Genomic DNA, 15,561 nt, shown 5'->3' with positions numbered 1-15,561 from the left:
GTTGTTTTCTTCAGTTGTCCAATGCTCCTGACATGAGGAACATTCAGGTTAAACCACCGTTATACATCAGTTTCCTTACTTACCTTCTTCCTTTATCACCACACTTTTCATTTACTGATTCCAGCAGAAATTATGCAAGTCACAAATACTGAGCTTGGTCTTGGTGGTCTACTTAGGTAGCTGGTTAGAACATCCGATCGACGACAGGTGTACTGAAGGTCAGTTAGGCGTGAGTTGAATTGGTTTCAACGGAGCACAGTGTAATTGCACTTGGCACAAATTGTCAGATTACGAAAGGCGCCCAAGTAACACGTCTATAAAGGATTGAAGGTCCAATCTGAAGTGTTAATCAAACAAGAGTTTTGAGTGTTTAAAAGGTATTTAACTTAAATGTACAATATTGTTAAATCAACATATGACAACTTTGAAATATTCATTTGGGAAAAATTCAAAACGAACCAAAACCTTGGAAAGTCTTATCGGGAAGCTTTCGTTTTACTACGAGTAAAATTTATTGTTAGTTGGATTCAGGTTGGATACGGCAAATGGAAAACGTCAACCTTCCGTTTCTCGTTTGCAAAATTAGGATCTTTTGAAAACGCAAGCTCCCAAAAGCACACATCGAAAACGGAAACTTCTTTTGCCGTCCACAGCAATAGGCCTCGGAAATGCGCAAATTTTTAAAAACAGTGTACAGAGTGGCATCTTTTGACAACGCTCTCGGGCTACGCGAGCTGTAAAATGCAATTTTTTTTTTTCGTTCAAACCGCAAACAACAGCTGTCAAACGTAAAACGTCAAGGATGCCAGAATAATAATGATCACGTGGTTTCTACTTTTCCCTTTTGCCTAAAAAGTAAGGCTACTAAGGTTTTCTAATGACTCAAGTTTTTTTTTTTTTTTCAATTCAGAGCTCTAGGCGAGTACTTCGTTAACAACCCGCTCTGTTCTCGGTGTCGCCATTTTGCAGACTTACCGAGTTGATTGGAAATTGTCCCGTTTTGCGTGTCGGCAAAGTTTCATGGATTAACTTGCAAGGAAATTAAGGTATAGAAATGCAAAACATGCAACTAACCGCTAAAGTGGATGTAATGACGCACAACAAAGCCTCAGTTTGACTGGTTATGCAAAGTGTCCATCATTATTTTTAAATATACACCAACAAACGATTACTCTTAAATTTTAATGAAAATAGTTATGAAATTTTAATAAACGTTTCTAATATAGGTTTGGTTTCATCAAGTCTCGTCGGTTACTAAATATACCTTAATGAGGATCGCAAATGTTTAATTCTTATCTCTCACAAGGCTAACATCTTTGACACAGGCCCTCCGATTAAAGACAAGATCTAGAGAGAAATTGCGATTGTGAGAATAACTCTTGTCTCAAGGTCTACTAATGTTGAAGCATTGAAGCTTTCGACTGTATTAAAAATCGCGGGTAGTTCGTTACCCCCATCTGTATTTAGAAACAGTCGAAAGCTTCAATGATTCAACATTAGTAGACCTTGAGACAAGAGTTATTTATACAATTGCTAAGATTCCAGGGTAAAGAATGAGCATTCACTGTAGAATTAGCGATATGTGAAACAATAAACTTGAAAACGAGTCAATCTTTAACAAAAAACTATCCGACCAAAGTCCCGTTTGACTTCAGGCTCGGGTGCCGAAAACAGTTCGGGTCCGAAAAAATATTTTCCGTGCCCATTACCATAAATTTGGTTTTTTAAAAATTTGAAATTGAAAATCTTGAAAAACTTTACAAGATTAAGAAATAAATTGGGTTAGTTTACACAAAAACTACCACTAATCGATATAATATAGATCTGAAAAAATATATTTTGGACCCGAAAACTCTTCAGCAATTTTGTAAAATGGACCCAGCTTCTGGGTGTGGAAACATCAGTTAAACCAACAGTTTCCTTGCTCGGCCGAACGCAAAATCTGGAACTCTCTCGCAATATCAATTACTTCTTCATCTAGTTTTTTCACCTTAAGGGAAAAAATGTTTTTATCTGTAAAATCATGAATTGACCAAGCCAAACTTACGCAGCACCATATTTTCTATTTGTTAATGTCAGCCGAGGTGGCCTCTCTTATAAGCCTGGTGGTTTCTTGAGGTCTCCTCGCCATTAAATTGTGTTGTAAATTGGATGATTTCTTTCTTTTAGTAAGGCAAATAAAATGATGATGATGATGATGATGATGATGATGATGATGATGATCTCTTGTTAACCTTTAAGCCCCAATAGGTGACCAACATCTAATTTCTCCTGACAATATCACTGCTTGATCAAACATGTAAGTCGTGGAGAATAAAGGAAATGATCACCAAAGGTGAAAAATGTCTTGATGTTTTAATAAATTCTTCCAACTAACACTACAGGAAATGTTTGGAGAGGGGTGAGGAGAATATAGGTTTTGATACTGGGACTGAAACGTTTAAGGGCGATTGTCGAGTAATAGTTTTAGATAGTTTTATAAAGAACCCTAAAATGACCCAGTTAGCAACCTAAGCATTTGCAATAAAAGACAGGAAAATTGTCACTCAGTCGAGCCTAAGACCCTAAGCTTCCGATTACTAGTTCGGATGCTCTACTATTCAGCTACAGGAGATTCGGATAAGAGCTAAGGCCATTTAGGTGCATGGGACAAACATACTGCATTCTGCTAGGATCTGAATTTCGATAACTGGTATATGTGAAAGAAATGGTGAATAAATGATAGAGGTGTTTCTTAAAACCGTACAATGGCTATGAGCTAGCGGATGAAAGTGAATAACGACTGGTGTCCAAGCTTTGTTAAGCTGCGTATAGAGTAGATGAAATATGAAAATGAAGATATTGAACACTTTGTTTTTATACGAAAATTTAAGACATTTTCTTTCAAATTAATTTTCTTGTGCTATTCTTGCTTGTTTTTTGCTTTGCGACCAATTTGAAAAAAAGACAGGCTTAGGTTTGATATGCATATTCAAACCGGAAAACGGTATGATGTCGGTATCATTATATCTTCATCTGTCAGTAAACAAAAGGTAAAACACGATGAGAAACAAATCATGCATGTGTAACAAACATATATCGGTAATCCTCGTGCAAACATTTTGCGTTAAGCAGAGCAGCGAAGATATTGCTAGTTTGCGTGTCTTCCGGTCTCTGATTTTAGTCAAGCCGTCATAATGAAGCTACTTGATGGTCCTTGATTTTAAATTAAATTAAAGGGGGCTGTAGTATTCGGAATAGAGGTTTGGTGATCAACAGTAATGGCCGAAGCTATGCCAAGAAAAACTGTTCGAGTCAGCGATAACATAGCGATAAGCTAGAGTAATGAATGGTTCGACTCTACACTAAGAATATCGCGGTAAATTGATATCGTGAGTTGGGTTAAATAAGAAAGGTGCATATTTATCTAATTAATATGGAATTAAATTTTACAGCTATAATAAATTAGAGTGTGTTTAAATTTTATGGCGCCAGTGCTTTTCAGAAAGATTTATCTGTTGGTCTGTAGTCTGATTATACCACTGAGGGACAAAGGGCGCCGACCGATATATATTCTGGAATTTAGATGAACAAGAAATACACACGTGACTTTTAGCTTCAATTTTGTTTTCTGAGTCACTGAAATACTTTTTCTTCACGTTCAGGAAAGTTTTTCCCTTTACTTTTCGATTGAGTTCAATTTGAAAGTCTTCAAAAGCGTGTTAATGCACAAGGATCTCCATAGCATGCGAATACAGTCGCCTCTCATCGCTCATAGCGGCTGTATTCGAAGACTAGGATCTCTAAAACAGAGCCGGGGAACAAAATAACGTACTCCATTCCTGTTTTAGAAAAAGCACGCACGGCCAGGTTTTGCATTTTGTCGTACCTTTTTGCCATTCATCAGATAAGGAAACAAAAAACACAAACGAGTTATTGAAATTAAGAAGGAAGAGAAAAAAATAATACTTAGGCCTCCTCGTTGGTTGATCGAGTGCCACCCGTTCTGTTTTTGGTTGTTTTCCTTTGTTTAAAGTTTGTTTTTTAAATAAATACGCTTGATTTTCAGTTTCAATTTTTCTTATGCCTTACTTAGATAATCAATTAAGGTCAGTTGGCTGAAAACTAGTAGATTGAAAATGTTTTTAGCAACGCTGGAATTCTTGGACGTTTTCAAAACATTCGTGAATGCTTTGTATATTGAAAGCGTCAAGGAAGATCCTCGAAATGTCGCGCGGTTTGCTACATGATGAGTGAAAGTTTCCTGAGTAATGAAAAGTGATCTTTACTGGCCACTCGACTAAATCCAAACATCTTCTTGGTTGAGACATTCGGGGTATTAAAGTTCTTTACAAATATATTACGCAGGCTCTAGTCTGCACGGTTACTTCTTATCGGTTGCAAAGATGATGGTAACATAACTTTTTTTAAATTGTAACTTCGTTCGCAATTTAACGCGTTCATTTCTTTTGGTTGCAGGATTCAGATTCAGCTAAACTCAGCCGTTCAAACCAGTGCAGTGGCAAAAACGCGATCGGCGACTGAAAACGCATTGCATTGGATATTATTAGGCAGGTGACTTTTAAATTAATGTGTAAAACCAAAAAAAAACTTTCCTGTTTCTGTAACGATCGTCAATTGAATTAAATATCCGTTCGCTTTTTTTTTTCTCTTAAAGGAAACCGAAACTTTTTTGTATGTTAACTTACCTTGTAATCTTAAACATCGATCGCGGCAACCGTAGAAATAGCAGTTTGTTTAACTGCTGCCTTTTGGGCGGCAAAAAATCCTTTAAACTGAACAAAAATTTATGGAAAGCTTCGGTGATCGGAATTTAAATAGTCAAAACAAAATAATCACTTGATTGAAAAAGGCCAGATGAATTGTTATTTGCATCATAAAACGAAAACTTATTTATTTGGCGTCAGACGCTCGACTGCGGCCGGAGATCTTTTTCTTCAATTTCTTCTTCTTCTTTTTTTTTTTTTTTTTTTTCTTTCTAAAGGTGAGTTGGCTTTTATTGCTTTAACTGTATCGGTAAGAAGCGAGTTTGCAAAAACCGAAGAATTTAATTTAAATTTATAGCTCTTATTCAGCCGATAAAACGCGTTAAATTCACATTTTATCCTTTAAGGTATCCGAAAATAATTGTATATTCTTCAACAAGCTAAAGCCGGCTATATGACGGAACTTTGATGTTTGGCCCAATTGCAACGATTTTCTATGGTATATTGTATTGTTATTTTCGCGGTAAAGTTTGGCTCTATTCATATTTCGCATTTTGCTCGCAACGAATAACGGTGAAAACCTCGGATAAAATGGTAAAATAAATTAAATATGCCTAACAATCAGTCACACATAATTTTGATATCAACTGGAGACAAACATCTGTCCACCGCATAGGGATTCAAAACCTGACGTTTCCAAGCGGCTAGTTTCAGAGCGCGTCAGGGAATTATGGTTTGTTGTTGGTTGATATATCGAAAGAGGGAGCTACATTATCCCGGCTGTCAAACTAACAGTCATTCTTAGTTTCCTTCACAATTTGGGAAGAATAATAAATCAAATGTATAAATAAATGAAAGAGTCGTATCTGATCAAATCGCAATCAGTATCTAATCATAGTCTGCTTCAGCTGGCGGGATGTTGTGCAAAGGCGAAAGTTGGACAAAAAAGCAACGAAGCTGCAAGGGGATTCGAGAAAAGGCGTTCGTTGTCGCAGCTCCGTCCCCAAAACTTTGTATCCGCGCACGGACAATATACAACCAGCTACTCATGCTAAATTAACCATTCTGTTTTGTTCCTGGACAGGGAGCGTAAGGGAAATTTTTCTGATCCCAAATTCATTTTTGATAAATTTATTTCCTTTCTTTCATTAACTAGTCAGCATTGAGGATGCCAAGCGGCATGCATGGGAAAATTGGAACTCTTCCCCACTCCTCTAGTTGAATTTATTCGAGTCAGACTTAAATGGATTCAAGTTTTGATGAATTCGGCGAGATTTTAAAGAATTAGTGTTTTGCGATTTACTGAGAGCTGTTGGTGTGTTCAGAGAATTGAATTAATTTTAGAGCTTTTAACATCCAAATACCTTTTTTGAAAGTAAATAAAGCATTGTAGTTATATGCATGGAATGCTAATTAAATGTATCCTTATAAAAGCTAAAAGGTTGTATCTAGACTGTTCACAGTCCCCCTATTTTTCCGAGGGATTCTCGAGCCATGGAACTGCCGCCATCTTGGTTTGTAAAAGCGAGCGCGATCTGGGGAGAGTGTCTAAACTACCGAGGGGAGCGGGAGTGGGTGTTAGTATAGTGGGCGATGGGAATTTTTCCCGCCGCCTCCCAACTCCGCTCCCCTCCCCTCGGTAGTTTAGACACTCTCACCAGATCGCGCTCGCTCTTACAAACCAAGATGGCAGCAGCTCCATCGAACCGTACCGGTCTCGAGAATCCCACGGAAAAATAGGGGGACTGTGAACAGTCTAGGTTGTATCAGCATACAGGAAGTAACTGTTAACTCATTTCTATCTAGTCAAATATTGATATCATAATTATGCAGACTCCGGGGAATCTGAAAGAAGCGCATGTTGATTGGTTCACTCAGTAGGCTACAGCTCACGTAAATCAAGTAGAGAAGTCGCACAAGACATAATGGCAAAAATCACAAAATGCTGAACTCAAGCTGAACTCGAGTTCACATGGGTGTTTTACTAGAATACTAGAATACACGTATTATTGTAAAGCAAATAATCTAAAAAAAGGGCAAGGCTGATTTCACGGTCAGGGAAGTATATTTTCCAATATTTCGAAAGGCAAGGCCTTTCTTCTTCAGGGTATGTTTGAGACAAACATACCCTCAAACATACCCTGAAGAAGAAAGGCCGTGCCTTTCGAAATTTTGAAAAATGTACTTCCCTGACCGTGAAATCAGCCTTGCCCTTTTTTTAGATTATTTGCCTTCCAATTTTTTTGCTGATTAGATCCTTCACTACAGGATCCGGTACTTTTATTTTGTCTCTTACAGTTAAGCCTCTATATTAGTGACATAACATTCTGAGGATTATCTCCTTAAATGTGACCTTTAAATATTAAAAACTACTAATTAGAAATAGGTTTTTGGAAAATTTTCAGCAATATTTTACAAAATAATTTAGTTAAGTTGAACTTTGGAAGTAAACGGACTAAATTCAGTTACACAAAAAAAGCTCAGACAATTTGTTTCCAACATTAGCATCACGGCTTAGTTCTCTTGAGTTTAGTCCTAGATTTCACCTCACAGGCCTCGAGGTCTGTCAAATAATCACGAAATGTACAGAAAGATGAGTTTCAAGCCTACTGATTAAAAGGTGTTTTTTGCAGTCGTTTGGGTATGCAAAAGACGAGTATCTATTGAATATTTACATCTTCCTTTCTTTCAACTGACTATGCATGCAAGTGAATGGCATGATATGTTTTTTTTCAGTTTTTTTGTGTGCAGTCGGATCTTCCTGATAGTCTTATCAACTTTTCTGATTCCTATTGCCAAGATTTTTGGTGTAAAGTAAATCGTATCCGGTAAATATGGCCTGTTTTTCACGTACAGTTAATTGTACTATACCCGGCTTCAAAAGAAAACTGAGTTGGCTACCGTACAACCTCAGTTCAGTGTAAAACGTCACCACTGTCAGCGAGAATATTAGTGATTGACATCCGTTTCGGTACAACTAGCTGCACAGCTTGAATTATAAGGGTTGGCCTACGATCGGTCGGTGATTTATGATGAAGCTTAATTTAACCGAGTTTTTAAACGCACACCTCATCAACACCATTCATGGTCACATATACATAGAAACTGAATTACCTTACCTTTAAATTCAGATGATCAAAATAAAAATAAAAATCACATAAATTTAAGCTCAAGGGATACCATGCAGTGTCGATTTGATGCGAGATCCTTTGCCATATGAAGGTTAAGTTTGCCTAAGACTGACATGTGAAGCATTCATGGATGTCTTTTGCATAAAAACCTTAACCAGTTTTATGCACCGCATTGAAAGGTTAAAAGCTTTCTATATTCTCAGTCATTTTGGTTTCTTGCCAGGGATTGGTCAATAACAAAATTACAGTTTAAAGGGTTTGCTTAACTGAAAAGCTTTAATTTTCAAAAGCTCTTAAGGTACATGCAATGATCACAAAACAATTACCATTTGCCATTAGCCGTCATTGGGCTTTTAGCCAGCTCAGGTTGCCGAAAACATGTTAAAATTCAGTGCACTATCCCACGCTAATTTCAGGAAGAAACACTTAATTTTGCAATAAAATACTAATAGTTGTCCCATTTTGCTTATTTCTTACATGATTTGAATATCAAGACAAAATTTAAAAGGATTATTTTAGGACGCATTTCTATATTAATGGCTTTTTTTTCTCTGAAAGAGTATTTAGCGACATTTTTATTTCAAGTCAGCGATTCCCCTTTTTTGTAATAAGCGAATGCCACAATAATTAACAATTATTCCACGAGCGCGCGTTGGATATGGGTTGATAGATAGCCAACGAGGCGCGCAGCACCGAGTTGGCTATTATCATCTTATGTCCATCAAGCGCGAGTGAAATAATTGTTTTATCAAAAACAATCAAGAAATATTGCTAGATCTTGCTGATTTGGCTTTGCAAGAACAACCAGAAGACAATTTAATGGTCGCTATTTCTGGATCATGGTATAATGGCTCATATGCCATGACCGCTGAGCCAATCAAATCCCTGGAATTGTATTATTTAATTATTCCACGAGCGCGCGTTGGATACGAGATGATAGATTGCTAACAAGGCGCGTAGCGCCGAGTTGGCTATACTCATCTCGTATCCAACAAGCGCGAGTGGAATAATTGTTTTATTAAAAACAATCAACATATATTTTTAGATCTTGCTGATTTCGCTTTGCAAGAAAAAGCAGAAGACAATTTAACGGTCGCTATTTCTTGGGCATGGTATAATGGCTCATACAAAAGTACCATGACCGCTAAGCCAATCAAATCCCTGGAATTGTATTATTTAATTATTTCACGAACGCGCGTTGGATACGAGATGATAGATTGCTAACAAGGCGCGTAGCGCCGAGTTGGCTATACTCATCTCGCATCTAACAAGCGCGAGTGGAATAATGGTTTTATTAAAAACAATCAAGATATATTGTTAGATCTTGTTGATTTCGCTTTGCAAGAAAAAGCAGAAGACAATTTAATGGTGGCTATTTCTTGGGCATGGTATAATGGCTCATATACCACGGCCGCTAAGCCAATCAAATCCCTGGAACTGCATTTTACAATGATCCAGTTTTTAATAACATTTAATATTCTGAAAGAAGTCTTTTTTCATAAGGTCCCTGAATCACGTTAATACATCAACTGCTGAGCTCGAATATTTACGGGTTTAAAGAATCTGCAAGTTTTACGATTTGTGAAGTTAGAAGTTGCTGCGATTTACGGATTTTTTAAAAGAAACTGGTTTAATAATAACTGAAAGTGCTTGGAAAAGATGCCTACTGAATTACCAGCGAAACTCCGTAAAACCCTTGAAATAGCTTATCCGAATCTCTCTTTGTAATGAAGATTTTTTTCTGGGCAGGGTCCCTCTGGATGCCAGCTCTAGAGCTGAATGAGCCACCCTGCGCCGTAAATAAAGATTTCAGTACGGCTACTACTACTATCCGCACAAAACATTGAGGAAAAATTTGGTCTACCCAACAACTGGCACAATGTGACAATTAAAAGAGTATACGTATATCTAAATTAGCCTGTGCTGTCAGGAGTATTCAGAACTCTTGCGATACATGATAGGTGGTCCAGTGAGCCGCGAACCAGATTAGCCAAAGCTTAAAAGTCTGGTCATCAAGGCAAAGCTAATTCAACGCAGATTATCGCCCCTGAAAACACTGATATCTCGCCTAGTCAGACCAGCATTCTTCAGGAGTCCTTGTTAATTCAAATTAGTTCGAGTTTGTCAAGAGCAATTGTCTCTTTTATTTGTCTTCTCTACTCACTGCATACTTTGAAAGTTGGCGCGCAGGAAGTACCGCCCTGTTGAGAAACGTCGCTGATGCAAATGCATGACTGAGTTCAAATAACGGCTCTGAAACGCCATGGAATGCACTGAACTCAAAGTAAAGGAACTGGAGTTCGGATTACGATTTAGTCCTCACGAGAACTACATTCCCTTGTTACTCATGATGAGGTTCAGTTTGTGTGTCAGTTAGACTTTCTCAAAGTCGCTCGCTCGATTTGCGCTCTCTAAGCTCGACTTGCTAAGCAAGTATATGTATCAGTGAGTGAACGAAAGTGAACGTCGAAGTGCGCAAAAGGAATTGCAAGGGGCATGTTTAGACTAATCCACTAGACAAACTATCATCAATCCGCACTAAAGCCGACAATTCGTCATGTTCCCACTTTTACACTACATGACCACACGCTTTACTCATGTTTACCCAAATTCGTCCCAGGTGGATTATCCGCCTCTAATAGAAAAACGACCGTTCGCGCGGAGGGAAGCTACGTGAATCACCGAAAGCGTGTATTACACGCACAAGCCTCAAATGGCGCCTCTTACCAGTCAGTCACTTTCCAGCTTCCTTGTTCCATAGAGACTTCTAGCGCGTTCATAAGACGTACCAACCAAAAAGCAATAATAGACTTTTCTTAGCTTCTCCACCCAAATCATAGCGATCATGATTACTGTTCCTGTGTCAGACAAAATAAGCGTAATATAGAAGCGTGACTTTGCAAAGGTCGCGTGACATGGAGAGTAAATACGACACCAAAAAGTGTCACTTTCGAAATAAGGAAGTGATACTAAAATAAACTCTCGACATTTGCATTTTAAGCCTTGTAACAATAACCGGTAGTATCCGTAGCGGTGTTTGAATGAAAGGAAGTTTTCAGATAATTAGAAACAGTTGGTAGAGGAAACCACTCTTTATGGTAAAACAGTTAAAAATGACTGAAACATCAAACTCGAAATGCTATCTTATCATGTACTGTGTTCGGTCATGATTGGAACTTAGGCTATTGAAATGGATAATGCAATATAATTTTATTTTCCTTCCACAGAAAGTGCATTAGATAAGGTAAATATTTGTGAAATAGAGCCATCAAAGTGGTCAGTATTCCTGCATTAACATTTGTCATCATGTGTCGAAAAGGTGCACGCCGTTGTCTAAAACGTGTACGTCATTGATTTAGAAGGTTGTCAACTTCCTCGTGACTTAACTCAAATTAACCAAATTCGATAAAATTAAGCTATCTAATGAGATTTACATGTCGAAAAATCTCGTTTGATTAGCAAACATTACGCTTGTCGAGAAAATTGCTTTCCTTTGTGCGCATGAAGAACATTGAATGATGTCACATCACTTTGGACACTGGAGTCAGATATATTCGCTATGTGAATACAAAACGGCGAAGAGTGCTTGGCGTATATTTAGCTGCACTGTCCTGAGTCAATAACATGGCGACATGGCAGCTGCACAGGACACTGTTTTGCTTGTTCCCTCTCTACTTGAGTTTCATTCAGGTTAACAGCCACCGTAATAATAGCCAAGAAGTACTCGTGGTTTTGCTGTACCCATTCACGGCCTGCGAACAACTCATAACCGAATATCCATTCGCTTCAGCTTTTCCAGTAGCCGTCGAGACAATAAATAACAGCTCGCTGGGGTTTAGCTTCACCTTGGAGATAGGTTGGAACGATACGAAATGCAGCGAATTGATTGGAATCAAAGCCATGAGCGAGCGATGGTCCAATCGCACAGTGAACGCATTCATCGGGCCTGGAAATCAGAGCCTTTGCGCTACATCAGCAAGGATAGCAGCTTCGTGGAATATTCCTATGATATCTTACGTAAGTAAATGGTTTGTGTTGTGTCAAGGTAGACTCAGTGTAAAGTAAGATAAATTGTGTTGAATTTTCTCTTGGCTGGACAATCGGAAATGAATCAGTAGTAACACTACAAGGGTAATTGCACAGTTTCTCAGTAATGTTGATGAATAAAACAAAATTAAACTCAAAAAGTTTTTATTTTGTTATTTAAAAGCGCTTTCACTGCTAAATTAAAATTTACTGAGCATCAAAATCACATCATAGTAATGATTGGTAATCTACAATTGAACCAAGGTGTGATACTTATCCTTATTTTTTCTAATTATTTTTTCTTCGAACAATATGCGAGCCCTTAATCCATTTTGACCTTTACTTCAAGGTGGACCGTCTACGCTATTTTGTATTTGGTGATAGTTATCTTTTTATAGATGATTGTAGAGCTATTTCCGATTTAGTGGAGTTCAGTTAATAGCCATTTTCTTGTCTTCCTTTTTAGTTATGTACCGACAAAATATTACAAATTCTTTCCGTTTAGTACGGCCGGTCAGTACCTTTTTTGTCGCTCACGTGTGCGTTACTTTTAGTGTCGCTTTCGACCTCAATACTGCGGCGAAATCTGTTGTAATTCTCAGTACATGACCTTCTTACTCGCGCGTTCAAAATACAGATATTAATCTAATGAACCAATGCACACTGTATTCGACTTTGTATAACTCTATGGCAAACGATAAGACCCGATAACGATTTCAAGTTATTTACTGCGATTTTTGCCAGGGACTATGAGGCGTAATTCCATTCAATGCGCCATTAGAGCGACGTATAACCCAAAGCTCTGTTTTAGTTTTGCTTGCAAGTTGTAGCTATCGGTCACTTCAGTACTGCAATCTTCGTCAGCATAACTACAGTACTTGAAACACACGGTTACTCTCCCCCTCCCCCCCCCCCCCTGAATGTTGAGCCAAACAGTTGTTGGTGTTGTGAGCTGAGACAATGTTATTAAAAGTGGGAGATGAGCAGCGCTCAGGAAAATGTCAACAAATCTTACTATAGGATTGCGGTAGCCTTTTTTTTTCACTCAGGTATGCGTCGATTCGGGAATCCAGGCAGAGATGACAGACTAACTGTACAAGTCCAACAGTTTTTCCGACTTGGTGTCGAGCTTTTTCGCCCAACATAAGTCCACTGAGGAGTCTCGGGATGACAATCTAGATAATGGAAAACAAGGGGAACTAAAAGGACAACGGAATTACAGCTATAATCCGGGCCGAGTCCTCAACGAAAATCTCAACCTAACCTTAAGGATTCTATCCTTCTGAGCTAACTCAGGAAGAGTGTCAATGCAACAGTGTCTTTCGGCGTTCTTGAATTATTTAATTTGCTGCAACAGAAGAAACTGAATATTTTTCTGCCTAAAAGCCATTTCTTTTACCTCCGGTAATCAACTAATAAGGTGTTAAAGGGGAAGCATCACGGAGATTTTGACTCAATTTTGTGGTGAAAATGGTTCGACACCTTCACTTAGTTACAAAATAATTCTAGAACACCAAGAAAAAGAAATCGACTGAATTCTTGAAAGGAACAACTCATGGCCTGCTCTAATGCATTTTGGAAACGAAAACGCGATAACTTGAAAAGAGTTAGCCCTAACGTTTTTCAAGTTGCAGTCCATTCTACCCCAGTCCATCTGTGGCCAGAGACACTCATCGATAGTTTCAGGAGGTACTCGGGATTGTTGCATGGGGAAATCTGTAAGTGTTACGGTGAAACGAGTTCGTAAATAAATAGTTCGTAAATAGTTCTAGTTCGTAAATAAATGTAAATGGTTCTCATCAGTTTTGATCAAGAGTTTAGCTCTTGAGTAGTGAAAGCACCTTTGAAACTGTCACTCAAGTTTATAATTCACGCACCTTTCATTTAATTTCCTGTCTTAGTTTTGTGATGAAGACGTGGTATCAGACAAATCATTGTACCCAACATTCGCTCGGACCAAACCTCCTAATGCGCAGTTGAGTAAGAGCATCCTCGCCGTCCTGAATCGATTTTCGTGGAAAGTAGTGGCAATTGTCTACTGTGCCGAACAATGCTTCACTGACAAATCTTGGGAGAAGACCAAGGAAGACATGAAGACAATCTTTGAGGCGAATGGAATTAAAGTTTCCTACGAAGCTAAGATGCCGATGGAGTACGAATTGGAAAAGTTCGATCCAGTCTTGGAGGAAATCCAAACCAAAGCTCGAAGTGAGTAGGAAGCATTTGCGAGTTGTTTTTCAATATCTTTTTCACTCTTTACAGAGGCAGCAAACGAGAACAGTAAAGCAAAACACTTTTAATGTTGTTCCTTTGTGTTCCCAGATTGTTTAGTGGCCTTTTAAAGGCACATTTGGTCTTCTTTTGCCTATGCTAATGTCGCAGTTTTCACTAATGAGAATGGGGACGACATAGGCACAAGCACAAGGCAGTCAACCGTTTCGTCCGCCATCTTAACATCAAAGAGAACTGATATCGAGAATTTTGTCAAGAAATTGCTTTCTGCGCGTGCGTCTGTCCTTATGCGTGTGTAGCTAGTGTTCTCTCTTGCTTATCTTTATGCTTATCAGTGTTAAGTTCTAGTGAAAACCAGCCTACTGATGAACCCACAGTACTAACTGATCACATTTTGCCTTTCAGTTGTTATCCTGGCCGCCTCTCCAGAGTACACCCCTGCATTTATGGTCAGCGCCTGGAAAAAAGGCATGACCAATGGCGATTACGTGTACATCTTGAGCACGATTTCTGACATTCACCAGGAACGTGGACTGGACTATTGGTGGTGGGGGATCAGCGGAAAGGTCAATAGAAGCGAGGCCGAGAAGGCATGGCACTCAGTGCTTACACTGGTTCCCCGGCCTTATAATGTTACCAAGTACAAACAGTTCCAGGATCAAGTGGTTAATAAGTCTGGGGAATTTCCTAAAAAAACAAATGAGACCCTTGGGCAGGTAAGTAAACATATCTTCAAAAAACTAGTAAGGAAAAAAATTGTAACAAAAATTGGCTGATATTTCACTTGCTGGTAACTGTTTTTTTTTTGGTGCCTGCACATAAATAGAGACCTTAAGATTTTAGTACGAGTACGACAGCAAGTTTTTCCCAGTTGTGAAAGAGTGCACACGCGGTGTGAACCAGTGCCATTTTGGCGGGAAAAAAAAATAGCTGGCGTCATTTTACTACGAGTTTTTGTGAGAACGGCGTAGTAGCGAAAACAAGTCCTGGAAACGTAGCTGATCTCGTTTTTTTTGTAATCACAGTTCGGCTTAGCTATCATCATTCAAAACAACTTTTTACCACAACTGTTTCTAATCTCGCAATCTGATTGGCTAGTTTTCCGTTGTCGATAAGAGTCTAGACAACGCTGCTCGCGTCAATCAGCGCGCGGAAATTTTGACAGTTATTTTCTTTGACGTTGATATTGTGGTAAAAAACAAATCGAATGTGGTTTGGTGTTGTTTGCACTCTTATCGACAACGATATTCGTCATCACAGTGGTCAAAATTTGTTGTGGACTCACGAGGCGCACAACATTTTGACCACTGTGATGACGAATATCGTTGTCGATAAGAGGACAGACAACACCAAACCACATTCGATTTGTTAAGTGTCAAGTTCGTCGCTCACAAAGAGTAAAATGAAACTTTCTGTGATAAGCTAAGATTGCATTACTTTACGATGGCTAATTAGAAAAAGAGTAA

At 38.5% G+C, this 15,561-nt stretch overlaps 2 protein-coding genes across 4 annotated transcripts in view; one reads left to right on the top strand and one right to left on the bottom strand.

Moving 5' to 3' along the window:
• LOC146458518 (atrial natriuretic peptide receptor 1-like) overlaps positions 1 to 10,683 on the bottom strand; it is a 54,756-nt gene extending 44,073 nt beyond the window's left edge. The window contains exons 1-2 of the mRNA XM_085091012.1: positions 10,565 to 10,683; positions 84 to 337 (exon numbers count right to left, since the gene is read on the bottom strand). The gene's annotated coding sequence lies outside the window, so the exon portion shown is untranslated. The remainder of the gene's footprint in view (positions 1 to 83; positions 338 to 10,564) is intronic.
• A 119-nt stretch (positions 10,684 to 10,802) lies between these two features.
• Positions 10,803 to 15,561, top strand: part of LOC146458512 (atrial natriuretic peptide receptor 1-like) — a 77,805-nt gene continuing 73,046 nt past the window's right edge. The window contains exons 1-4 of one of the 3 annotated variants that reach the window (XM_085091032.1): positions 10,803 to 10,935; positions 11,628 to 11,854; positions 13,765 to 14,071; positions 14,501 to 14,811. In XM_085091032.1, the coding sequence (XP_084947158.1) occupies positions 11,738 to 11,854; positions 13,765 to 14,071; positions 14,501 to 14,811 (735 nt within the window). In that variant the 5' untranslated portion in view covers positions 10,803 to 10,935; positions 11,628 to 11,737. The other 2 variants (XM_085091033.1, XM_085091031.1) reach the window with 2 other exon arrangements.

The sequence above is a fragment of the Pavona decussata genome, unplaced genomic scaffold (assembly GCF_977016875.1).
Source record: "Pavona decussata unplaced genomic scaffold, jaPavDecu1.1 SCAFFOLD_233, whole genome shotgun sequence".
Lineage (NCBI taxonomy): Eukaryota > Metazoa > Cnidaria > Anthozoa > Scleractinia > Agariciidae > Pavona > Pavona decussata.
This window is presented reverse-complemented; position numbering and strand designations above follow the sequence as displayed.